Source organism: Ambystoma mexicanum, chromosome 5q (genome assembly GCF_040938575.1).
Source record: "Ambystoma mexicanum isolate Mex_15411 chromosome 5q, UKY_AmexF1_1, whole genome shotgun sequence".
Classification (NCBI taxonomy): domain Eukaryota; kingdom Metazoa; phylum Chordata; class Amphibia; order Caudata; family Ambystomatidae; genus Ambystoma; species Ambystoma mexicanum.
Window position 1 is genome coordinate 587,475,289 of NC_090933.1, and position 25,678 is coordinate 587,500,966.

The 25,678-nt window shown below is 47.6% G+C and overlaps 1 protein-coding gene across 1 annotated transcript in view; it reads left to right on the forward strand.

The window, feature by feature from the left end:
* Nucleotides 1-25,678, forward strand: part of RP1 (RP1 axonemal microtubule associated) — an 809,829-nt gene that overhangs the window by 718,428 nt on the left and 65,723 nt on the right. Inside the window, exons 16-17 of the mRNA XM_069621057.1 lie at nt 7,876-8,053; nt 13,440-13,577. Coding sequence (XP_069477158.1) covers nt 7,876-8,053; nt 13,440-13,577 — 316 coding nt within the window. The remainder of the gene's footprint in view (nt 1-7,875; nt 8,054-13,439; nt 13,578-25,678) is intronic.

Sequence of the window (25,678 nt, forward strand, 5' to 3'; positions counted from 1 at the left end):
ATTCTAGTTGTTTTGTTAGGTCTATCGAATTGTGAGGTTTTCTATTCTATTTTAGTAGCATAGAGTCGTGCACTTTGTTTTGTGAGCAAGTCCCGAACAGGTGCGAAACACGTAGCCTTTCACAGCTCCATTGATTGCTTATGTTGGGCTTTATTTACTAAAATGCTGTCTGTTACTTTATGGTGACATCCTGTGGAACCTTACAGTGAGATCCTGGTACTTGTTAGTGCCTCGTTGGTTCGTATTCTATTACTAGGTATGCAGGAATTTTTAGTAATTAGGTCAAGAAGCATTTAATTCCAGGAATGATTAATAGATTTATTCAGGACTTTTAATAAGCATAGGTTCATTGATTTATACAATTGTAATGTTTAGGATTGTTTTTTTATTGTGATTGCAAGAATATTGATATGTTCTGAGAATTATGCCAATAGGTATATTTATGATATTTTTTATGACATTGGGCCTCATTACACGGTATGCGGTAACTATTAGCGCCATGGTTGCCGTCGGTATTTTACCGTGTCCGCCTTGGTGGATGGCGGAATTACCGGCCTACTCCAAGGTGAGCGGGGCCGGTAATTCCCCATTCACCAAGGCACTTCCCCATTCCCATTTTTGCCCCCATAGGGCTCAATTGGAATGGGGAAGGAGGTAATTCCGGTACCGCAAATTGCGGTACCGTAATTAGCACCAAGGTCCCTTTGCAGGCCCGCTCCTTAACGGCTGGTAAAACCAGCCGTTGAGGTAGGGTCCGGCAAAGGGACCTCGTAGTAAGGCGGTAAGGGTTTACTGGTATCGGTGCCCTTACTGGTACCGGTAAACCCTTACCGCGTACGTGTAATGAGGCCCATTGACATTTGGATGATTTGATGGGAGTGGTACCAACATTTCATTTGATTTTTTTTTCTTATTAATCTTGATATTCAATTTTAATTAACAATTGTATTTTATATAGATTTAGTACTTTTTTGTTCATATTTTATTGTTCATATATTCTCTACATGTATTGCAATGATTTATGATTATTTTTGGTGATTATTCTAAAGGTATTGTGTATTCATATTTTTTACTGTATTATTTTTGTATTAATGGCTACAATTTGTGGACTTGTGTAGACCTAATGATAAGAAACATAGGGAGTATGGCAGAGGAGAATGACAAAAGAGTGTTGCATCTTAAATGGTAAACGAGAAAGAAGAAAACATCATGAGGAGTCACTAATTTTGCAAAATGTGAAGCTGTGCACACTTTCATAGAACTGGTGCCAATCATCGGTAGTTTACTGAGTGAGTTTGGCTTTCATGCAACCTTTTCTACAGAAAGGTCGTGTAGCCCAATGCATTCACAGGCAGCTATAATACATTTTTAAACAAATGTGCAATATGAAGATATGTTCCTCAACATATGTATTTTTCATAGTGAACCCTGTCTACTGCATACTGTATGCATACCTATATTATTGTATCTTCTGTGAAGGCAAAATAATCAATCATGATTCAATTGCCTGAATGTGGCTGTGCGCTTTTTTGGCACTGGCTGTTTTGTCAGGGATGTGAGCGTAAAGCTATCATGTTTGTATTTCTTTTAACGACGTCAATTTGCTTCCTTGCACACCACACGCACGTTAAGTTTTAAATTTAGCTTCCTTTTGTGTTACTAAATCACCCAGGAGGCTTTGCTCCATGGGGTCAGTATTTATGTAGGCAGAGCTGGTTAGTGCTGTTTGTTGAATGTGACTGTGCTCTACTTTGGCACTATTTGTTTTGGCAGGGCTGCGAGCGTAAAGCTATCCTGTTTTTATTTACTTTTTACAGCTGGGCATCTTTTAGTGAGCCTTTAAATCTCTTTTAGAACTGTTCAATTTGCTTCCCTGCATACCGCATGCATGTAGGTTTAAACTTAGCTTATTTTCCTCTTTTATTACTATATCACCCATGAGGCTTTGCTCCACTGGGCCAATATGCATTCAGACAACACCGCGTCAGTGCCGGTGTGTCAACAAGGCTCCTCTGATTAGAAATGGTTTGTGCTGTGAGTGCCCCATTTGTCACGCGATATCACATTTTCCGCCCTTGTTTTTACTTGAAATTGTCGTTATCTGCAAATCTCTTCTGTGTCTATCTAGGTGGATACTTGATTTTTTATGGATTACCTTATCTTGTTTTTTACATTCCTTTTTAGCTGTTTAAGGCTATCGTACTCCCAGTGGTTTTAGTTTTTATTCACTTATCGCTCTGATGCAATGTTTGGACTGCCTGCGTTTACCAAACATTAGGGAACCGGTTCATAGAACAAACGTGCGCCAAAAATCTTGACGCAGCAGGCGCAAGCATGAAAAAACAGGCGCATGCGCAAACGTGCGTTTCATGGAAGTCCCTGCGTGTGTTTTCCTTGGGATGTGCGCCAAACCCGAGCGTGGCTCATACGGGCGCCCACGTCATTGCAACAGCTCAAATGCCATGCGCGAGGCGCACAGGGAAAGCGCACAACGTCCGCGCACACACCAAAAAGGGGGCGGGACACGGGGCGTAACACGCAGAATGGGGAACAACGTGTGAAAAAGAAGGCGTAACTGGGGAAGTACTGCTGGGAAGTACACGGAACGCCCACACGCACGCGAACCACACGTATTCATGGAATCGAATAGGGCAAACCCGCGCATGGGCAAAGACACGCACAGGCCTAAACACGTCCGCCACACGAAGGCAGGCGGTAGCGTCCCTGCGCATTACAAAAGTGTGCGCAAACAAAAAGCACGTATATACAGCTATGATGAATGTCCCATACTGTGGTCCCCTAGGATAAATGACGTGCACGCAACACACAGGCACCCCATAAAAAGAAGAAAAAGAGACAAGCGCCCCCCAGTAGCCAACGTGCGTGCAAAAATGACACACGTAGTATGGTGTGGCAGCCAGGAGCCCAAAAACAAAGGTACGCGATCAACAGGTAGGCCAGTATGGCCGTAAAAAAAAGGGGTACGCGACAAACACGGACACCCGCTGTGTGAAAAATAGCGTGTGCGCGTATTTCGGGGATGCACGGGAAGTTTTACACGCGATTGGCCCTGTGCGAGTGGGGTACATGTATTCCTGGGGTTCGCGGGAAGTTTTACACGCGATTGGCCCTGTGCGAGTGGGGTACGTGTATTCCTAAGGTTCGCGGGAAGTTTCACACGCGATTGGCCCTGTGCCAGTGGGGTACGTGTATTACTGGGGTGCACGGGAGGTTTCACACGCGATTGGGCCTGGGCGAGCGGGATACCACTCACCATCTGCCTTGTGCGTAGAAGAACGCGTAGCCAACACCACCCGCTGTGAAGTAATAGCGTGTGAACCCCAATGGCTGGAAAACACACGCCCGCACTCCACGAAAAGCACGTACGGAGCAATGTAAAGTCACATGGGATCTTCAACCCGTGCCAGGGCAATGCCTGTGCGCGATACGTCACAGACGCGCTTACGCGCTAAGGGCCTTTCCTCCAATTACAAGCTGACGTGCAATTTTTTCACGTGCCAAATCACTCCGTATCAAGCTGGCCACGCGAAAACACACAGAAGACCACCCTCCTGCCCAGAAGGCCGAATTACTGCCCCCCAGAGCCCCGAGCACGTTCTCACCTGCAATCTGCTGCTGCCTGACTCCCTGCTGCCCACGTGCCCTGCCATTTGCTGCCTGCACGTCAGCCAGGGTTGCAGTTGCTGTGAACACCCCTGCTGGAACCGAAGACTTCCCGACTGGGATTCCATCGCTCCACAGCCCAGCCCCAGGACCCAGTTGCCCACCCACTCCTGCCTCTAGGGTTGCCATGTCCAGCACAACACCATCTGGCAGCACTGGCAACCCCCAGCCAGAGAGGCAGAGGGCCCCCAGCTTCAGTGCCAGGGAAGTTGGTGTCCTGGTGGAGCAAGTCCTGGGGCAGTAAGATGCCCTCTTTGGAAGTTTGCGCGCCGACAATGAAGGACGGACCAGGATCTGGATGGACATCGTGACTGCCATCAACGGGAGGGGGTGGCAGTCCGCGACTTACATCTTGTCAAGAATCGCTGGGAGGACTTCAGGTCCAGGACCCTCAACCGGGGCCAGCTGTCGGACCACCAAATGAGGGTCCTGGAACGCATATGCCCAGCGCTCTACGTCCAGATCGTTGAGAAGCAGACCCGTCTGGAGTCCAGCGGTAAGTGTACATGCAGAGTGATTGGACGCTGTGCGTGTCGTGGTGTGCCAGTAGTGTGCAGGTTGCACATGTGTTTTTGTAGGGCCATGTATGGATGTGTATAAACATGGGCGTGAGGCTGCAACATGTGTGTCCTCTCATGTGTGAGACACATTGATGGTGTATGTGTTGGTAAGCATGTTGGACAAATGCAGGTGTGGGAGCACACGTTTGAATTTCTGTGTATGTACATTGGCATGGTTGTGGCATGTATGGTGGTTCCTAATGCATGTATCTGCACTGTGTACATGTGCATGTGTGTGTACTTGACAAGTGTGCAACTGTGATGCAACATGGATGCATGTGACACTGATATGTAGAAGGCTGAATGGCAGATCTGACATGTATGGCGATCTCATCACTGCAACAGTTGGAGGAGAGGTAGACATGCAGTGTGGTGGCATGTGTGCATGTCTACTGCACTCCCTGTGTTTCATGTGATGTCTGGCTCACCTTTGGATGCTCATGCTGTTGTATGTGTATGGATGGTGCTGGCTGTTGTGATATGGCTGTGGAATTGCTCATGTGTGTGAGTTGAAATGACATGTGTGTTGGGGATTGAGATGCCATGTCTGAGGTTTGACACTGCCACTCATGTGCAACTGTCATGTGTGTATCAGTCCATTGTACAGTGCCCTGATGCCTGTGTCCTATCTCTCCCTGTCTGCAGCGCCAACTGATGAAGAGGGCGAAGAGGGTGCTGTGGAGCACAGCGGCAGGGATCACACCGCCAGCCGGAGACGCAAGGCGTGGCTCCCCTCCCAGGTTGTCATCTCGTCAGGGAGTGAGGAGTCTTGTGCCGGTAATACACGTACCCCACTCGCACAGGGCCTTTCGCGTGTGAAACTTCCCGCAAACCCCAGTAATACACGTACCCCACTCGCACAGGGCCTTTCGCGTGTGAAACTTCCTGCGAACCCCAGTAATACACGCACCCCACTCGCACAGGGCCAATCGCGTGTGAAACTTCCCGCGAACCCCAGTAATACACGTAACCCACTCGCACAGGGCCTTTCGTGTGTGAAACTTCCTGCGAACCCCAGTAATACATGTACCCAACTGCCACAGGGCCAATGGCGTGTAAAACTTCCCGCGAACCCCAGTAATACACGTACCCCACTCGCACAGGCCCTTTTGCGAGTGAAACTTCCCGCGAACCCCAGTTATACACGTACCCCACTCGCACAGGCCCTTTTGTGTGTGAAACTTCCCACGAACCCCAGTAATACACGTACTACACTTGCACAGGGCCAATTGCGTGTGAAACTTCCCGCGAACCCCAGTAATACACGTACCCCACTCGCACAGGGCCAATTGCCTGTGAAACTTCCCGCGAACCCCAGTAATACACGTACCCCACTTGGACAGGCCCTTTCGCGTGTGAAACTTCCCGCGAACCCCAGTAATACACGTACCCCACTCGCACAGGGCATTTCACGTGTGAAACTTCCTGTGAACCCCAGTAATACACATACCCCACTTGCACAGGGCCAATCGCGTGTGAAACTTCCCGCGAACCCCAATAATACACGTACCCCACTCGCACAGGGCCAATCGCGTATGAAACTTCCCAAGAACCCCAGTAATACACGTACCCCGCTTGCTGTGTGCTGTGTGGCGGCCATGTATACTGGTACAGGGTTAGCGCAGCCCTTTGCGCTGGATTGGGGATTTTGATGGCTTTTCCCTGCGGGAGGGGCGTTCTTGGGGGCGTAACTGGTGCTGCTGCAGGGTCGCTGCGCCACTGTGCGCCACGGCTGGATTTGGTAGCTAAAATCCATGAATACACTGTGCGCGGAAATGGATTTTAGCGCACGCGGCTGGCGCAGACAATCGCACACGCACACTGTGCACCAGCCGCGTGCGCCACTTGTGCGCTAAATTCGATGAATTACCCCCTAAGTTCTTTGTTGCACTGAATCCCTGATACTTTCTTGTGTGTGAAATCGCACTATATTTGTGTTACTTTTTTATATTCTCAATGATGCAAGTGACCGCTTTAAGGGAGTCAGGGACTAGTTTATTGAGAATAACTCTTTTCCAAAGTGCAGATATTCTAGCGCGTTCCTTGGAGATGGACATTAATGTTCCTAACAGGAATGTCCAACTGCAGAACCTGCCCATAGCTTGGCTCTCACCCAATTTGTATTCCGGGGGTATAATCTTTCCATACATTTTCCTTTTCCATCTGTCAAGCGGTGCCCAACACAGACGCAGACACTATTTCAATTAAGGGCACCGACCTTGGTGTCTCTTTGCCGGTAAGTCCTAAGGAGGATGTCACGGCCTTAATTGTCTCTACTCTTTACACCATTACTGGGACAGGGCAAGGCGACGTTAATGTCTTTGCCCCTGTATCCTTTCCTAAGAATGATGTCAAGGATTTTACATCTTTTCTTCCAGATCGTAGCATAGGGAGGGGGTTAATGGAATTAATGTCACAAGCTAACGATTTTGTTGCTATAAAAACAGATATTACCTCTGTGCCTCCTTTGCCTAACTTATGTCTTAATTCTGACACTGTGTTTAGGAGCCCAACTGCTCCTAATGTGTTGGCATAATCTAATCTGGTGAAACTGAAGCTTGCCTTGCTCAACACTTGCTCATTCATACAACACGCTGTTGAGTAGGCTGACCTTCTGGTTGTCTCTGCTATTGATCTGCTTGCCATAACGGAGACATGGTCGTATGAAACTGCTACTCATGCCCTTACTCTTGCAACTCCAGATGGCTACAGCTCCTATAGGTCTGATCAGATCATCTCTAGTCGGGTGTTTTCACTGGCACTGGGCCCAGAAAACATTTAGGGCTATGTAAGCATGTGTATTCGCCCAGGCTCTCCCCATCCCCAAGATGAGACGCGACTTAGCAGGAAACAACGGAAAAGGCATCTGAGGCAGGCCATTCCAGGATGTGACAATGTATTGCTTAATCACAATGCACATAGATTAGTTATAGCATGCGCATTATGAGGTCTTCCATCTTGCTTTCATGTGGGCAGAAGCTACTGGAGGATGAAAGACCCCAATCTGTGCATTTCTTTGTCCTTCGTTTGTGCTGATTGCGGCCACATGAAGGAAGCTAACAAGGGTGGACTGGGAACCAAAAGAGGCCCTGGAAATAATGTTCATAGTGGCCCCATATTGCACATTTTCAGCAATCTCAACACTTTTCCTGTGGGAAAATGAGGAAATACTACACAAAAAAGGCCCAAAGCTCAAAGGCCAACCGGGAAAACTCCAGAGTTCACTATAGGCCAGTTCACCCCTGGAAGCTAAGCATGGTCTGCAGCCCCATTTAATTGATGCTGGTGGTGGGTTGGTTAGGGACCAAAGTCAGCTACCACAATCTTGTTCTTATGACTGAGGCTACATTAGGTGAGCTGGTCTCCAGGTAAGGCAGCAATATTCTAGTGTCCTTCTGAGCTGCATGAGAACTATTGCCTGGTGCAAAGGCACTCAGATAAGCAGGTAACAATAATCAACAATACTCACATGGGATGTTCATAAAGGGATGCTGAGGGGTGGGAGGGTCCCAACCAAAATGAATACAAGTAGAATGAACTTACCTTTTAATTATAATTATATTCCATTGTGTGATTTCCAGATGCATACTCTTAGACATCAGCTGACTGTCTCCATGAACTCTATTCCTAGGGCACTGGTGATCAGCACTGCCATTTTAAAATTGAGAAGAACCTTGAAAATGGATCCATAAGTCTGGAGTCTGTGAAAAACCGAGGAATGTACGTTGGTTTCCTTCCAGGGGGGCAGACGAAGCCCCTAGTGCATACTGGAGAGAGGAACATCATGATCTACCCACAGGTCATCAAATGTAGGTGGCTGCTGGAGTCATGTCTTGTGGAACAATTTGATAGCGTTTAACAACTGTTAGCAAACATGCACCCTGCCTGTGTCTTACAAATGATAGAATAGCTTGCGGGTTAAGCGCTTGTGTGTGATCTGGAGGTTGCAGGTTCAAATTCTGGCAAGGCGAACTAAGCCTTACATCATTGTTTTCTCAAACTTTATGAGAACTAAACAAATCCTAAATAAAATGAAGCTTGCCTTTGTAATGCATCTGTGAATGCACACGATTATTATTAATGTTAACAATAATGTAATAAATATATGATATTACATTTAACAAATAGAGAATCATATCGTTTGATATACAGCACCACTTTCCACAAGGAGCCATGGGGGTAGATCTCTGTCTTCGGCTGAGGCCTCCCTCTGGAACAGCCTCCCTGCCACTCTAAAACTTGAGGAGAACCTTCTCGGAAGCACCTCAAGACCTTCCTCTTTTCTTCTGCATTTGCTCCCCCTCGCCCCTGCTGGTCTGTTCTCTCTTGGCATTGTGCACCTGGCCACCATCTGTCCTCCAGGCCCAGGTACCTGCTCACCCTGCCACCCTCACACACTGCCTCCGGGCCAACCCCTTGTACTGAGGTCTGTATCTGTACCCATACAGCCCCCCCTTTTTCTTCCTGCACTTATCAGACCTACCCTGTCTGTTGCCTTAAACCCAGCACTTGCCAATTGCTGACTGCACTATCACTGTTGCCTTTATTGTTTATTTATTAGTATGTATCTGTTTCTCCTTTGCTCCGCACGTTCCACTTCTCCCCCCTTTAATGCACTTTTCCCCTGCCCCTCTCCCATGCACTTGAGCGTTCTCAATGTCACTGGGCCTAGTAAGATTGTTGCTTTGTTCTCCCCTGTTACCCTCCCTTGCCTTGTCGCGCTCTGAAACACTTGTGTATGAGCGCAATAGAAATAAAATATCAATATCAATATAAGTCCTGCCATAAAGAAATGTTGCTTGGCTTCATAATTAGAAGGGCGCCTCTCGTTCATTGTCCACCACTGCAATGCTTTCTTTCATTTCAAAGTGCTAACGTTTATACTGATTACAATCTGTATCAATAACGAAAGGCGTGCAGTAAATGGACTTAAAAAAGCCATGGCAAAGTAGGAGCAAACTGCACTACTGTTTTTATCTAATGCAGGATATAACTTGCCCACTGCCATGCACTGCTCAAAACAAATACCAAGCACATGCTTGGATATAGACCTTATCCACGAGAAAGAGCTCAGGAAAAACAAGCCTTGGCAATGCCAATAGTTCTGGTGTGTACTGCTGTTCTTTGCAGTTTGAATTTATAGGCACCAGGCTGCATGGAGGCGAGTGCAAAGTTTCAAAGGAGGATGCAATAAAGGGTGCAGGTGTGCAATAGAAAGGGCATAGAACAAGGGAGGAAGCCATCGATAGAGTGTGCCATAGATGATGAGCAAAGGCACATATAAGTGAGAAAAGGTTAGAGTGAGAGGATAAGAAATAAAGCAGGAGTGTGAGAGGAAGGATGCAAGGGGATATAGAGAAGGGATAATAACGGGTGTAGGCATTATGGGGCAAGAGAGAGGGTAGGGTGTGTGGTGATGGTGAAGAGAGAGGGGATAGGGATGTGTAGAGAAAGTTGGGGTAGGATAGTTGGTGGCAGAGAGAGGTGGTAGGGTGGGTGGGTATAGAGAGAAAAGGGATAGGGCAGGTGGACTGGGTTAGGAAGAGAGGGAGTGTGGTGGGTGTGGGTAGAGAGAGAGGGGAGTAAGGTGGTTTGGTGTGGGTAAAGAGGATGCGAGTAGGGTGGGTGGGGGTAGAGAAAGTTGAGGGCTGAATGGGTGGGGGTAGAGAGAGTTGGTGGGGTGGAAGGGCGTTGTAGAGAGTAAGGTGGGTGGTTGGGGTAGAGAGAGTTGGGTGGGGCAGGGTGGGTGGTGGTAGAGCGTATGGGGTAGGGTAGGTGATTGAGGGTAGGGTGGATGTGGTAGAGAGTGGAATTGGGTGGGTGGAGGTAGAGAGAGTGGGGTTAGGGTGAGTGGTTGGGGGTAAAGGTGAGAGTAGAGTGGGTGGAGATAGGAGAGTTGGTAGGGTGGGTGAGGTAGAGAGAGTTGCTCGGGTGGGTGGTGCAATTAGAGAGAGTTGTAAGGATGGGTGGGTGTAGAGAGAATTGGTTGGGTATGTGGTGTTAGAGAGAGTTGTAAGGTTAGGTGGGCGGAGGTAGAGAGCATTGGGTAAAGTGGGTGGATGGGGTAGAGAGAGAAATGTGTTTTTAGAGCAAGTTGGGTGGGATTCTGTGGAGGTAGAGATATTGGGTAAGTCTGGGTGGTGTAGAGAGAGTGGTGTAGGCTGGGTGAGTTTATGGTACAGAGGATGGGGAATGCTGAGTGGGGTAGATAAAGAGGGAGTTGAGTGGGCGAGGGTAGAGAGAGTGGGGGGTACAAAGAGTTGGGGTAAGGAGGGTGGTGGTATAGAGAGTGGGTTCAACGTGGGTGTGGGGGCAGGGTAGGTGTTTGGGTGTAGAGAGAGCTGAGGTATTTAGAGAGAGTGGGGGTGGGTGGGTGGGGTAGAGAGAGTGGTGTATGTAGAGAGACTGGGGGGATGAGAGTAGAGAGAGTGAGATAGAGAGAGCGGGGTTTGGTGGGAGTAGAGAGCATGGGGGTAGAGATAGTGGTGGTGTGGTGGGGGTATAGAGAGTGGTGGTAGTTTGGGTGGGTGGGGGTAGAGAGAGTGGCAGTAGGTTGGGTGTGTGGGGGTAGAGAGAGTGGGTATAAAGAGAATGGAGGTAGGGTGGGTGAGTGTGGGATAGGTGGGGGTAGAGAGAGTGGGGCAAGCGTCGGTGTGTGAAGATAGGGTGGGTGGAGGAAGAGAGAGTGGGGGTATGGTGGTTGTGAGTAGAGAGAGTGTGGGTAGGGTGGTTGGGTGGGGGTTAGAAACAGTGGGGGTATGGTGGGTGAGTGGGGTATAGAGAGTGAGGGTAGAGTGGGCAGGGATAGAGAGAGTGGGGTCGGGTAGGTTGGAGGGGGTGGGTTGCTAGGGTGGGTGGGAATAGAGAGAGTGGTGGGTGGGTGGGCATAGAGAGAGTGGGGTAGAGTGGGTGTGGGGTGGTAAAGAAAGTGGGGGTAGGGTGTTAGGGTGACTAGTGGTAAGTTGGGTGGTGCTAGCGATAGTAGGGGTAGGGTGAGTACAGGCAATGGGTGGGGTAGAGTGAGTGGGGGTAGGATGGGTAGGAGTGGGGCTCAGTGAGTGGGACTAGGGTGTGTGGGTGAAGGTAGAGATAGTAGCAGTAGAGTGGGTTGGTGTAGAGCGAGTGGGGTTAGGGTTGGTGGGGGTAGAGAGAGTGGGGGTGGGATTGATGAGTGGTGGTAGTTGGGTGGCAGTTGGTTGGTTGGGGCAGGAAACATGAACAACAAAGCAGCCTCGGGACGGCGTCAAATGGAGCACAAAATAGCGCAAACACAACTCAATCAGCACATGCAATGGGGGTGGTGTTATGGAGGTAGAGACATGGGGTGTGTGGGTGATAGTAGAGAAGCAGCCTCAGCAGTGGTCGAAGTGTATGAAAAGAAGTAGTAGAGCTAGCTTCCCTGCCGGTCTGCCCCACTCTCCACAAGCTAGGGGGTTGGATGACCTCCAACTGGCTCAAGCTTAACACCAGCAAGACAGAGGTCTTAGTTGAAGGCACTGCCTCCCCCATCTGTACTGGACCAATGACTTCTGGCCATCCTCCTTGGGCCCACTCCCTACACCTGTTGCATCTGTAAGAAACCTGGGTAAAATAATTGCAGCGTCTTTGACTATGATGGATCAGGAGGCAGCAGTGTGACCGGTCATTTCAAATTTCGGATTCTAAGGAGGTTCTTCCTTTTATTCCAACTGCTTCCCAAGCGCCTGTGGTTGCAGCCCTAGTTTTAAGCGCAGTTGATTACTAGGTCCACCAAGGTGAAATGGTCGAAATACTTCCCCATTCCAAGGTTGGCGGGCGGTATTTCCCCATTTCACCATGGCCCTTCCCCATTCCCATTTTTGCCCCATAGGGCTCAATGGGAATGGGGAAGCAGGTAATTACGGTACCGCAAATTGCGGTACCGTAATTGCCTGCGAGGTCCCTTTGCGGGTCCCTACTTTAACGGCTGGTCCAGACCAGCCGTTCAGGTCGGGTCCCGCAAAGGGACCTCGTAGTAAGGCGCTAAGTGTTTAACGGCGCCACAGCCTTTAATGGTAAAGTTAACCAATTAGCGCCTGGGTCGTAATGAGGCCCAATACATTTTGGTTTGGCAGCAGCTAAATACCATGGGGCCTCATTACGACCCAGGCAGTAACCATGGCGCTATTTGCACCATGGTTGCCTCCAAAACCTTAACGATTCCGCCATGGTGAATGGAGCAATTACCGCCCCATTCCAAGGTTGGCGGGGGCGGTAATTCCCCATTCACCATGGCCCTTCCCCATTCCCATTTGAGCCCCCATAGGGCTCAATGGGAATGGGGAAGGCGCTAATAACGGTACTGCTAACTGCGGTACCGTTATTAGCTACAAAGTCCCTTTGCGGGTCCCGTCCTTAAGGCCTGGTAAAAGGGAGGACCCGCAAAGGGACCTCGGAATAGGGCGGTAAGGGATTACCGGCACCAGTGCCCTTACCGGTACCGGTATTCACTTACCGCCTGGGTCGTTATGAGGCCATGTGATTCCAATGGCGATGTTGCCTTCATTTACTCTTTACAAGTACACTCTGCTACATGAGTGTTGAAAAGAGTGGATGGAATGGTGGGATGTCCAGGCTCGGACTGGCCTATATGGCAATAGACCCCTGGCGGAACCAAAAATGCAAAATGCTGGTGTGGGCCACTTTTTCATTGGTACCAGAGACCATTTTTTGCCCCAGTCCGACCCTGGGGATTTCAAATACGCTACCGGTGCTGGACCAGTGAATGTGGTAAGGTGCTGGACTCGGGGGAGAACCTGTTTGAATTAGATCTTTACTGAAGCTAGAGGACCTCATTACATCTAGTCTGGAGTGAGAGGACCCGATTACATTTGAACCCATCTGTCCTTGTATACAACGCAAGTTACATTTCTGCAGTATGAATACACATTATTCGTTCAGTAATCCCCTCCAGTTTGGCAAAAGTAAAGCAGGAGACTGTGCCTAGGGTGGCAGTGCATTGCTGGGCAGCAGCAGTGTCTGCCCATTCTCTCCACCAGCTTGCAGCAGTCTCATCCCATTCCAAACTCGCCAGTCTTAGGCTGTCAATCGAGTGCATGGAAAACATTATGGAGGCAGTCACTTTGCAAGCCTTGAGTTTAAACGCAAGACCGCTGGGGAACGAGGAAAGACCACGGATGCGGTTCTGGGGACCTACTTAATGTATCTGTGTTTTAGTTGGCAGGGAAAAGCCCATGGGGACCTCTGCGACAGTCAGCCAAGACAAAAAAGAGACCAGCAAGTATGAACACGAAGCGGAGACTCCCCAGAAGCCTGTGGCCCAGAGCCCATCGGACTCCCCGCCCTCGAGCCAGAGTAAGTCGAGAAAGACCTGCTTACTATCTGGGTCTGTCAGCTGCGCGACCTACCCTTGCAGGAAATCAGTCTGTTTTCTAAGGATGTTACATCATACTGCAGCTGCAAATGCGTTGCCATGTCATGTGATATGATTACTGATCATGCTGCAATAATGCAATGTTACAACTTGCCGTGATGTGGCGTCTTTGCTTGAGGTCTGAACGTGCCATGAACATTGTCCACAAAACTCCCTTTTTAACAGATGTTTCAACATTGAAAGTTGAAAGCAGCAGCAGCTCCAGCCTCTCACCCTCCCTCTGAGCCACCGTGATTTAAGCCCAGTACCTAGGCAGGCAGCCGAGAGAGCAGTGGCAGGGAGTAAGATGACACAGACTGTGATGTCCTATAATTAGGCGTTGCATATCGTTTTCAGAGATTAATTGTATGTCAAGGTAAAATATGTAAAGCTTGGACATGTAATTAATGTAAATATGTATCGGTGAACGTGGGGGGGCGGGGCATATACCACCTAGAAACTCCAAGGGGGCGTGATTTGTACTCAGAACTCTTAGGCCAATGGTACCATCGACTATTGTGTGTTGCGTATACCGCACGTGTCTCTTTCCCGCCCCCCTGCATTTTCCCCATGATTAAGCAGTCAAAGGTCTGGAGAGAGGACACGTGAGTGACCATAGGCAACACTGTACGTACTTGGCAACCTGTTAACTTCCCTTCCATCCATCTAAAAGAAAGAACACAATACACTATCTTACCACCCCCCACCTGCCTAAAGCAGCAGCCCACTCCCACCATCCCAAAAGGAAACATAAACCACCCTGCCAGCCTATCATTCTTTCCCATCTCTTGCGTGTTGCTTCTTTCTCCCTCTCACACCCCAAAAGCAATACAAATACCTGGCATCCTTGCAACCTCCTCCACATCCCTCAGCTTCCCCTTTCCTTTCCTTCTGTCGCGGATGCAGAGTGCACTTTTGTAACTGACAGCGCTGGAGCCACATGTCTGTCACCGCCCTCCGGCTCCTGTGGTGGTAGTAAAGGAGGGGGAACTCTGCAGCAGGCCTCTGAAACTGAGCTATCAACGGCTCAGTATGTCTCTGTGTCGCACTTGTTTCTGGATGCACATAGACCGCAGGTCTGTTTCTTTGTCAAGCCCATGGCTATAGTGCTGTCACGATGCCAAACATTGAAGCCCTGGTATCTCCTCTTCTATCTACTTTTCTTGAGTCCTCTCAATACTTTGATACGTTCCAGTCTGGTTTTCGGCCAGGAAGAGGCACTGAATACGTTTTAAATTTAGTGCTGGATGACCTGGTATGTCTGGTTGATCAGGGTGATGTCGGAGCCGTCCTGTTATGAGACCTTTCGTTGGCTTTCGACCCCGTTGATCATTCTAGCCTGATAGCTCGGCTATCAGTTCAAGTTCTTAGTTGGTTCTCTGCGTTCTTGGCCGACCGTTCACAATCTGTATCCCTCCCTCCTTTCCATTCTGCCCCCTCCCTATCTGCTGTGGGGTCCCCCAGGGCTATGCTAGACTTCTGTTGGTTCTCCTTCAGTCACATGCCTTCCGATTTTACTTTTATGCGGACGACACCTAGATTCTGGTGCATGGGGACCTATCTCAATCATATACTGTAGCCCGTTTAAGGAACTGTCTGAAGGAGCTAGGGGATTGGATCACCTCCAACTGGCTCAAGCTTAACACCAGCAAGACAGAGGTCTTAGTTGTAGGCACTGCCTCCCCCATCTGTACTGGACCAATGACTTCTGGCCATCCTCCTTGGGCCCACTCCCTACACCTGTTCCATCTGTAAGAAATCTGGGTAAAAAAATTGCAGCCTCTTTGACTATGGTGGATCAGGAGGCAGCAGTGTGTAAGACCGGTCATTTCAAACTTCGGATTCTAAGGAAGGTTCTTCCTTTTATTCCAACTGCTTCCCAAGCGCCTGTGGTTGCAGCCCTAGTTTTAAGCGGAGTTGATTACTGCAATTCACTCTATCTGGGTCAGCCCCTGTACTTGCTCAGGCGGCTTCAATCTCTTCAAAATGCAGCAGCAAGATCGGTTCTTCGCCCATCATTTGGTACGCTTATGTCCCCTCTACTTAGACAACGCCATTGGCTCCCGGTGGAGGCTAGTATTATGTTTAAATCTATGTGTATGGTTCACCGGGCTTTCTACGGCATTGGTGCTGAGTATTTGCAAGCAAAATGTGTGCAATATATCCCTACTCGCACTCTTCGTTCCCACTCTGCTCTTCTCTTAGTTGTCCCTCGGTTTAGGCGCACACGCACTAATGGTCATGCCTTCTCTGTTGTGGCAGCAAAGGCCTGGAATGAACTTCATCTAGACCTTCAAAAGATTGTTGACCACCTTCTCTTCCGACGGACGTTAAAAACATTGCTATTCTAGAGCACTCCTCTTCTGCTTTTATTCTACTGTCTAGTTTCTTCATAGCGCCATGATGCCTTCGGGCGTGCACACGCTCTACAAATCCCGCTAACATAACATAACATAACATAACAAACAAGACGGCATGCTCGTATTTGCCCTGTCAGTGTGGGAATCCTGCTTCTGCAGAGTCGGAACAGCTATGATGGGTGATGAGTCACCAAACTGCCACCCAATATGGATGGCTGCGCCAGCACAGAGAAATTACTGAACTCTCACTCTGCTACAGCAAGCAGCTGAGGGAGTGTGCCTGGGCTGGCTTTTTCTGTCAAAGGGAACTGTTGTTTCCCTTTGACAATTTTCAGTACCCCAGCACACATGCCCACTGGGCCATGCAAGACCAGGGACAATTTGATTCTCCAGCCTTGCATGGCCAGTTGAGGATGCAAGCTGGGGTACATCAGGACTGAATGTGCATCAGGGGTGCTCCTGTGTCTCCCCGCACATTCAGAGTCCCAGGGTGGGGTGATGTATGCTCTTGACCACAACTGTGCAGGTACAGGAATCAGAAAGCTCTCCTTCTTTTCCTAGTTCCTTTTGCATGCTCTACATGACCAGGAGGACCCTTGATGCAACAGGCATCGTGAGCAGAGATGGCTGGAGTCCAGACCGGGTCTGTAAAAAAAAAGCTAAAACACGTGTGTAAATGTGCATTTGTGCATGCAAGGGTGTGTCTGTAAGTGCGGTTGTGAATACAGGAATGTACGTTTCATGGCTGCATGGTGATTGCGTGAGTGCAAGTGTGTGTTTCTGTGCATGCGTGTGCGTGTGTGTGTGTTTTTGTGGGTGGATGTGCATGTGTGTGGGCGAATGAGCGAATGTATGATATGAATGATGTATAAATGTGTGTGTGCTCACTAGGGGTGCAGTCCTCTAATTTGGGAGTAAAGCACAGCCAGTCTGTACATATGTTTTCACAGTGGTATGGCATTCATTTTCTATTTGATAAAGCTAGCTTGATGAGTGATCTTACCTGGCTGTACTGGCTTGCATTGGTGGGGGCAGTCTGGAAATATGTTTTTACTAGGGCACGGCATTTGTTTTTTGTGCACCAAAGGTAAAATCAGCATAATAAGTGTTCCTACGTGGACATACTGGCTTACATTGGTGCAGCCTGTCTAAACCTATTGTTTTACTATGGCATGGCATTTTTACCAGCCATCAAGGGTAAAGCCCACATGATAAGTGTTCTTATGTGGCCATGGTGGCTTACATTGGTGGAGCCAGTCTGGGCATGTCCCAGTGTTTTTTAGTTGACACTAACACATCTCTGAAACACATCACATGAAAAAAGGAAATGGATAACTTTCAAAATGAGTCCCACACTCAGCAGTTTGGCAGATATACAAGGGAATTGCGTTCCTGGTACGTTCCCATTTGGAGATTGTAAAAGATTAAGCCATATACATGACAACCTTCAAGTCAAATGAAAGAGCAGACAGCATGGCAGACAGCTCTACAAAATATGTGTGGCCCCACCGCCCTGCAAGGGCCAACCGTGCCTGAACCATGGAATAGGATTACGCAGTAGGTTTCCTCCCACATGCAACATACCTTCTTTCTCTAGAGAAGTCAATCTTTCAGAGGAGTGGACTTGCGTGGCAACAGAAGAATAGGACATTTCGTGCAAGGGAGGTATTGTAGACCAAGTGAGGCCAGACTTTTCTTTTGAGGAAGGATTCAGTATGATTTCTGAAAATGGTTGCTTGTACATCTCGATCTCTGGGTCCTTCAGACAGTGTAAGTATTCCATTCGGACATGTAGAGGGGTTTCCATGCACGCAGCCCTATTTCAACAGGGAAAGCAATTGCCTAATAGCTCCGGAGACAATGGAGCTTTTGAAGAAGACGGCTATGGAACAGTCTCTCAATGCCGGGAAGGTTGTGTGAGCAATATCTTTCTAGTGCACAAGAAATACAAAGGGCAGTCATCAACTTCAGGGGTCTAAATATCAACATTTCAAGATGGACACAATATCCATTTTGGTTGAACATAGCAGTAGCATCATTTCCACAAACAAGGAAGTAATAGTAGATTATATAATTGAATGACATCATTAGCAGGCTCAATCCAACTGTTGTTGTTGAATCACCTGCAGATTGCAATATCTCTCTTGCAGAGTTGGAACTCAGCATCATTGGGAGGAATGAAAGGTAATCCCCTCTCAGAAAATGCAGTTCTTGGAATATGTAGTGGATTGCAGGGCAGTCTTTTTGTGCCTCCTCTGGATTATAAGGAAGGGAAACTAGTGGGCCCTGTCCCTTAAGCTTCTGTGAATGAGGTATTTAGCCAGGATCATAGGGTTCTTGTCCTCCCTTGCCAGCCCTCTTCCACTACAGGGTTCTTCAAAGGTTATAGATAAATGCAATTTACAAAGGTTTATGGTATTCAGGCTGGTTGCCTCTTTTATGACTAAGCGAACAAAGCACTCCTCTGGTGAGTAAGAATTGGAATGGAAGGGCTATGTCCGCCCTCCACCCCAAATATATGCTGAAAATCAAATCCTGGCCTCAGAGGTTGGGGAGCAGGTGGGTTTCTTTTTTGACTTGAGCAGATGGTCAAGACAGAGGTCTTTATGGAATATACATTGCTTAGAGATTCGTGCTGTCTCCTTTGTGGTCTATAGTTCTGCAAAAGGCTATTCCCAATGTGTGGTAAATGTGTTGATGGACAACAGATAGGCAGTTTTTCAACATCATAAAGCTTGGAGGCAGCAGGTCAGAGACCCTGTGAAATCTGGCAGATCTGACAGTGAAGTCCTGACACTTTTCTCTGTGACAGTGCATCAAAGAACAGACAGTATTACTGCCGGGTACACAGAATCTAATGGTAGATTGGTGCTCCAGCAACAACTGAGTGAGGATTTTAGGAGTCTCCTTGGACAGTGGAGACTGTTTTAGTTGAACCTCTTTGACTCAAGGCTCAAGAGCCTTTCACCCTGGCCACAAATACCTTTTTTGTAAGGTATACCAAGGGAAATAATTTTCCATGATCACAAGGACAATTCTTTTCATTCGGGGCAGAAGTGCTCTCTGGTCCAGATCATCACTTTTGGCAAACTCTGGCATGGCGATGGAAATGGCCATCAATTGTTTGCCTTTCCCTTCCATAGGATTATTCTTATGAACAGAAATGGCAAATGACATCCTCTGATTTTGGCATGTTTCCTTCTCCCTTTGGCATGGAAAGTCTCAAGAAGAGATGGGCAACAGAGTATGCAGGCCTCATAAAGCATCCTGGGCTCTGGAGCACTGTCAAGGTACTTCCAAGGCTGTTTGAGCACCCTGGTTTTAATGGTGCTCTCGAAGGACTTTGAATTCCTTTACTAGATATGTAGTGAAGTTGATAAATTGTGTGGGCAGCATTATCTTCCTCGTATTTATACCATTCAGTTAATGAATACAGACAAAGCATTTCATCTATTAATTGTCTGGTAGAGGTCTGGCCATTGTGGTTTCAACCCTTGGCATCCATGATGCTGAAAGGGTTATGTTTTTCTAAACCCACTATGCCATGTTACTCAGAAAGTTCCTCAGAGCTCGAGGACATTGATGTAGCGTTCTATGTGTTCAGGAATAGGTCAGATGACTCTAGCCTTTGTCTTTGGGAACTTGAAGTGAAATTGGAGATGTGCTTGTGTCTAGTTTCCTTTTTCAGGGTTTCAGACGAAGGGCCTGTTAGGAATATCTATTACTTTGGGTGGGGTCTATTCCAGTCTTCAGGTGTATTGAGACAGGTTCTCATGCTTGATATTTATGTTTTTCAACATATTTTATTCCATTTAATTATAATCATGTATCAAATACACAACGTGTGCACATTATCAAACATTAAGGATGGAAGGCATGGCAAGGAGAGAGAAGTAGAAGAGAAAAAAAGAAAAAAAGGGGGCATTAAAAGCAAGTGAAATATTATCATATTCTTTTAATATATCCTTCCATTTGTACGAAACGTGTTCCCTATCAGAGAGCGTGATTAGACTATGAGCACAATCTTCATGTGAAGGTCTAGCTATGTTTTTCCACAGTCTTAAAATGTGTTTTTTGGCTTCAATGAAAACCATATAAACCCAATTTGTTCTAGAATGACTTAACCCTGGACCAACCTAAGGCAAAGAACACATGAGATCTTGGAAAGGAAAGCTCTAAAATCAGATCCTTTGCCAGACTTCATCCCAAAACGCCTTCACCTGTTTACAGTGCCAGAACATATGAATAGTTGTACCACACACAGGACTAACATGATATTTTCTGTTTTCTCTGTTTTCAAGGAGAGGACTAAGATTTTTGTGGCTCAATGACTTAGAGAGGCCAACTACAAATAGCTTCATGCGGTCCACGAATCACCTATTTATTGCCTCATATGAACCTCACCTCCCTGTGCCTTCCCCCACACAAACTACCTGGGTACATTGGGTAATGGTTCAGGCGGGTGTGGCTACTTCCATATTTGCACCCCATTCTTCTAGAGGGACTGTAGCACCCCAGGCCTTTTTCTTGGGGGTCACACTAGAAGACATCCTCAAGGCGGCTGACTGGTCTAACAAGCAGGATGTCGACACTTTTTATTGCAAACCTAGTGTACGTGCTGCATCTTCAGAGCTCTCTATGTTTTGAAGTTGCATAATAGGAAACCTCAAACCCATGACACAGCATTTTGAATGTTTCCAGAACATTAAAAAGGTAGTGTGTAATTGTATTTAATGAGCACAAGTGCAAGTATTATCCCACCTGTCTAACCCTTCCTGTGTGTGTTTTGTTCTAGCTGACTCTACCCCTGGCCAGCAATTCATTTGAGGGATTTTTGGGAGTCACAGGAAATTCAGTTTGAACACAGTTGTTGAGTGACTGTGCCATTGTCTTGACTTTGCAGAAGATGGTGGAAGGACAATCAAATACCAGCAGCAGAAAAGAGGGCATTTATAGATAGCAGGCCGTATTTACGTGTACATCCAGTTTGTAATTGAAAAAGGGTGAAGGACACTAGAAGAGATGAGTTAGGCGAGGGGTAGTTGTTACATTTATTTTGGTGTTGTTGCATTGTTTGTGAAAATAAATAAAATAGTTTAATGCATACTACTTGCCTCTGCTCATTTAAAGGAATTCTGACTTTTCATCATAATTTCCTAGGAAAAATCAAACCTTTACACAAATCTGAGCGTAAGGGGTCTGCCAGCAACACAATTTAGATCTTCTTATGCCTTAAGGCACACATTCAGTATCTTAAATAGTCATCTCAGATTGCAGTGGCATCTGATATGTGCCTTATAAATCTCCCTGCACGTGGGAACCTATGTTTGCCTGCATTGTCCATTACAGTAGAACTAGGGAAAATAACAAAGTACACCCCACTAGGGGTGGGTGAAATGTCCGCTCGTGAATCGAAAAGTGCAGAATTTGCACTGAAGTGCCCATCCACCGTTCTGTAAAATCCGCATGCCGGTTCCGCCGCCACTGAAATGTCACCCAGTTTTTTGCGGTTTCGTGCGGTGTTTCATTTCCATGTTGGTTTAAGAAGTGAGATAAAAAAATGTGTATGGGTCTTTTTTCGATCCATGCTAGTTCCGTGCATGACATGAGAAACTTAGTGTGTTTTTTTCTGAACCATGTTAGTTTTGCGCTATGAGGAATTCGACCATCCGCATGGTGGGCGTGTGCTCGCCTGGGATTTTAGAAACATTTTAAGTAAATGGATGATGGTAGACCGGCCTCAGGAAAAAGTGTGGGCTCATCCACACACGTTTTCTTATGCTCACACCACATCAAACGCATAGACCCATGTTCTCCGATATGGTATGACTTTTATAAAGCACCTGTACACAAGTGTTGTTATTGACACAGCCTACAGGTACTGTTATATTTAGTTCAAATATGACAGGGGAGGAGAGAACAATGCCACCCCAAGGTGGGGGTCTTCCCCCTGCCATGGACAGCCTGATTAACTGACAACAGCTCCATTGAACTGCCCAGCTCCTTTGTTAGCCCTGCAGCTATTCGCAGCGATTACCATACCAATAGAGGGTACTTCAAACAGGCCCCTTTGGGGCCTAGCTGCAGAGGATCACAAAGGAGATAGGAAACCCAACAAACATTTCACAGTTAACTGTGTCAACCTGAAGCCAGCTCCCGGCCCTGAGTACGAATGACAGTGAACTGGCATGTTTGAGTCTTTTTGCTGTAAACAACACCCGCTAGGGGACCCCATTCATAAGATACAAGAATGTGGTTGGCAGAAGTCAGAGAGTTTGGTCTCTCAGCATCTTCAAGGAGATCTGCCACTTTCAAAATGAACCACCAAGGGAGAATCATTAACCAGAGAGACTCTGATCAAAGCAGACAAGAAGGTGGGTGGGACCTAGTATCACAGTGGAGTGAACCCAGAACTCTTTCTGTTGGGAGAAGGTTTCAGACATATTGGTTCTGGGACACCCCTTGTTGCTGTAGGACCACTTTCCCTGTTCATGTTGCAACGCACTCTGGTTATGACCTCACACATACAGAACATCGTTGGTAGAGACCCCATGATTGGTTCTCTAAGGTAGGCCGAGCCTACACCAATCAGTGTGGCCAACTTAGCTTTAAGAGAGGGCTGAAAAACCTATTTCAGGCAGATCCTCTGATGACTTCACTTGAAGAATGAAAAGGAACTCATCCTTGGACCCTGGCTGAAGGTACAGTCTGCCTTACAGTTTCATCTATTGAAGGAAGGCCAGGAACATCCAAAGAGTGAAGCAAGATCCCTCCCCTTAACTTCTTTCAGGGAACAGAGGAAGAAAAGAACTCAGAAGGCCCTCCAGCTGCTTCAGAACGGGTACCCAGCCAGCACAGAGTAAGCCATGCTGGCCCCTGCAGCAGGTTCCCTAGGAAGGGAGTGCCAGAAGATCTCTGAATCCAAAACCAAGGAAAAGGCAGCCACCTGCAACACATTCCCTAGCTCTGGCCCGTCCGCCTTAAACCACAATTCAAGCACATTGAAGAGGCAGGGAGAAGTACAACGACAAGCACATACCACTGTCTACCTTAAAGGACATTCTCAAGCCAGTATAGATCCTCAATACTCAACCGCTGCAATGCTGACCACCGTCAAGCCTCGAGCTGCCACGTAGTTACTGAAGGAACCCGAGACGTCTTGACCAGCTCTTCAGTACCGGTGATCAGCAATGAGACAATGATTCCTGACCGCGAGTCACTGTGAAGCTTCGTTTGCTGAACTTTCTTGCCGTCTGATACCCACTGCTGACTCCTATATCGAACTCTGTCGCAGAAGCCTAAAAAAGTGCCCTTCACCTGACTAAATGCTGTCGGACATCAGGAACAACTACAGCAATAGGTACATTGTGGTTCTGTCCCCCTGGTTCTTCCCAAAGGGCCCCTAGAGACCTTTTCTCCCTGTTTGATGAAGCCAAGAAGCCTTTAAACTATTGTGGTTATTAACTGTGATGCTGGAAATGCCTCAAGGGGGACAGGGCCTCCTAGTCCTTGTTCTACCACTGCTCTGTTTGTTTTCTTTATATTTTTTGCCACTGAGGTCCAGCCTGGACCTCTAACAATGCAGCTCTTCATGTTTTCCTTTTGGTGAACAACACCCAAGAGGAACACTTATGGCACCCATGGGTGGGGGTACACCCTTTTACCCCTTATGTGTGTTTTTGGGCAACTGTGTGTTGCCCACAGAGGAGGGTATGGGCAGGTGGCAGCTACACACTGGCTTGGCAGTGGCTCTGAGTGTCCTCCATTTTTGGAACACCCAGGAACTGCCATATGAATCAATGGATTCATGCAGGAAGGCAAGATGGCCCCGGTGGCCTCTTGGTTTCTATTGCCTTTTACCTTGTTTCCCAAAGTCCTAGGAAGCCCTGACTCTGTCCCTTCCTCCTAACTGGCTGTTGGGTGGAAATGCCATATATGGCTCTATGGCTTACTCCTGTTAGACTGACTGTAGCCCTCCCAGGGGCTGTGCATTGTGGGTACACACTAGGGGTGGGACCTGTGTGAATGGAGTCTGAAGTGAACTCACATTCTGTGTTATGGGTGTCGGCTCTGGTTTCTGTGTGTGAAACAATGAATAAGACAGCCCTGGCTGAAACTGACATCTATACATTGTAGTGTACTGAAAGGCTGGGTACCCCAATCCACATTTGTTGTTATGGGTGTCTGGGTGGAGTGAATGGCCTGAATGCATGTGAGCCTGATTGACTGCCTACCTGCTTGAATGCCCTTCTCTGTGATTGGTAGACTGAGCCCAGCTCAGCCTGAGTGAATGGGGACCAAATGTGTATAACAGGGGACCTCTCACTCATCAAATAGTTCTTAAATCGAAGTTTAAGCAAGAAGAAGCTGTTCATTGAAGCCCAGCTGAAGAAGTCTGCTGCTGCATTTTCTTTGTGTAATCCAAAAGCTGCTGTGTTCTTCCAAGCACTGATCCAGAGAGGACCTGAAAAGGAGACCTTTCCCCGAGCCCTGAGGGACCATTGTGAAAACTGCTGCTCTTCATCCGAAGTACCCTGAAAGCCAGTCCTGTGTGCCTGACGTCCAGAGATGGGGTCTTCATGAGTCCTGAAGAGAAGTGCAAGGAGGACATCTCGAGTTGAAGAAGTCCATTCGAGTCAACCAGGGTCAAGAGGAGCGTTTTGTGACCTCTGTCAGCCGTTGCAGTCTACTTCCCAGAAGAGGGGGCACCCATGAATAGAGCTGCTAGACACCTGGAGCTGCAAAAGTTTCAATGGGCCAAAGAAAACTTCAAGAGACATCCTTGCCATCATCACTGACCATTGTTTCCCATTGGACAAGGTCCAGAGTCGCTGAATGTAGAGGACTTGGGGAGAGTCTGTAGTTCACTCTAGTGGTTAAGTCCAGGTCACCAGAAGCCACCCAGACATCCATGCTACAGCTGAAGCACTGAAGAACCGAAAGTCAGAAAACAACGATATTCCGAAACCTGACACAAAAAGTGACTTATTCACCCGTCGCCGCCAGAAGTCATTGAAGGTCTCCAGGGCTCTTAATCTCATCTGCCAAGCCTTTAAGTATCCCACACCAAGTTTCATCTTCCCAGGACTTCTACAGTCGGAAAAATCATCGACCAATGGAGAACACCTTGAAGAGCAAAACGGCTGCAATTCAGATTGGTTCAATTTTTCTTCTTGGACTCAGCATCCCAGTGGCTCTTTCTTCCAAGGGGGCTCCATCCTCAAAGGGAAGCATCGAGTAAAACTGAGAAACTCTGCCAATTCGTCTGCCAAGTCACCAAAGGTACTGTGACGAGAAAGAACATCTTATAGCCACAGGATCCATCCAGGGGTCCCAGATTCATCTTGGATCCTGTTCTCCTGTGACCTCTCAGGAAGTTTAGGATGGTAGAACCTTTCAGAAGAAAGCATAGTGTTATTGAACATGTTTGGACTGGGCTGTAAAGGACAAGATAAGCTAGGCCCTAGCTTTTCCATTACAGGTTTCCCAGGTGGGGGGATCCTCACACTGAGTTGTGTATCTAGCCTAAAGAAAACATTCTGCCACTGCCTTTTGTCCCTAATCTATGCTTTTACACCTCAATTTGTTAAGGATTTCAATCAGGCGACGCACACCTTAGTCTCGGCCTAGTATGCAGTGCACGACTGAGATGCTTATGGTTATGTTAGATTCAATATTGAGAT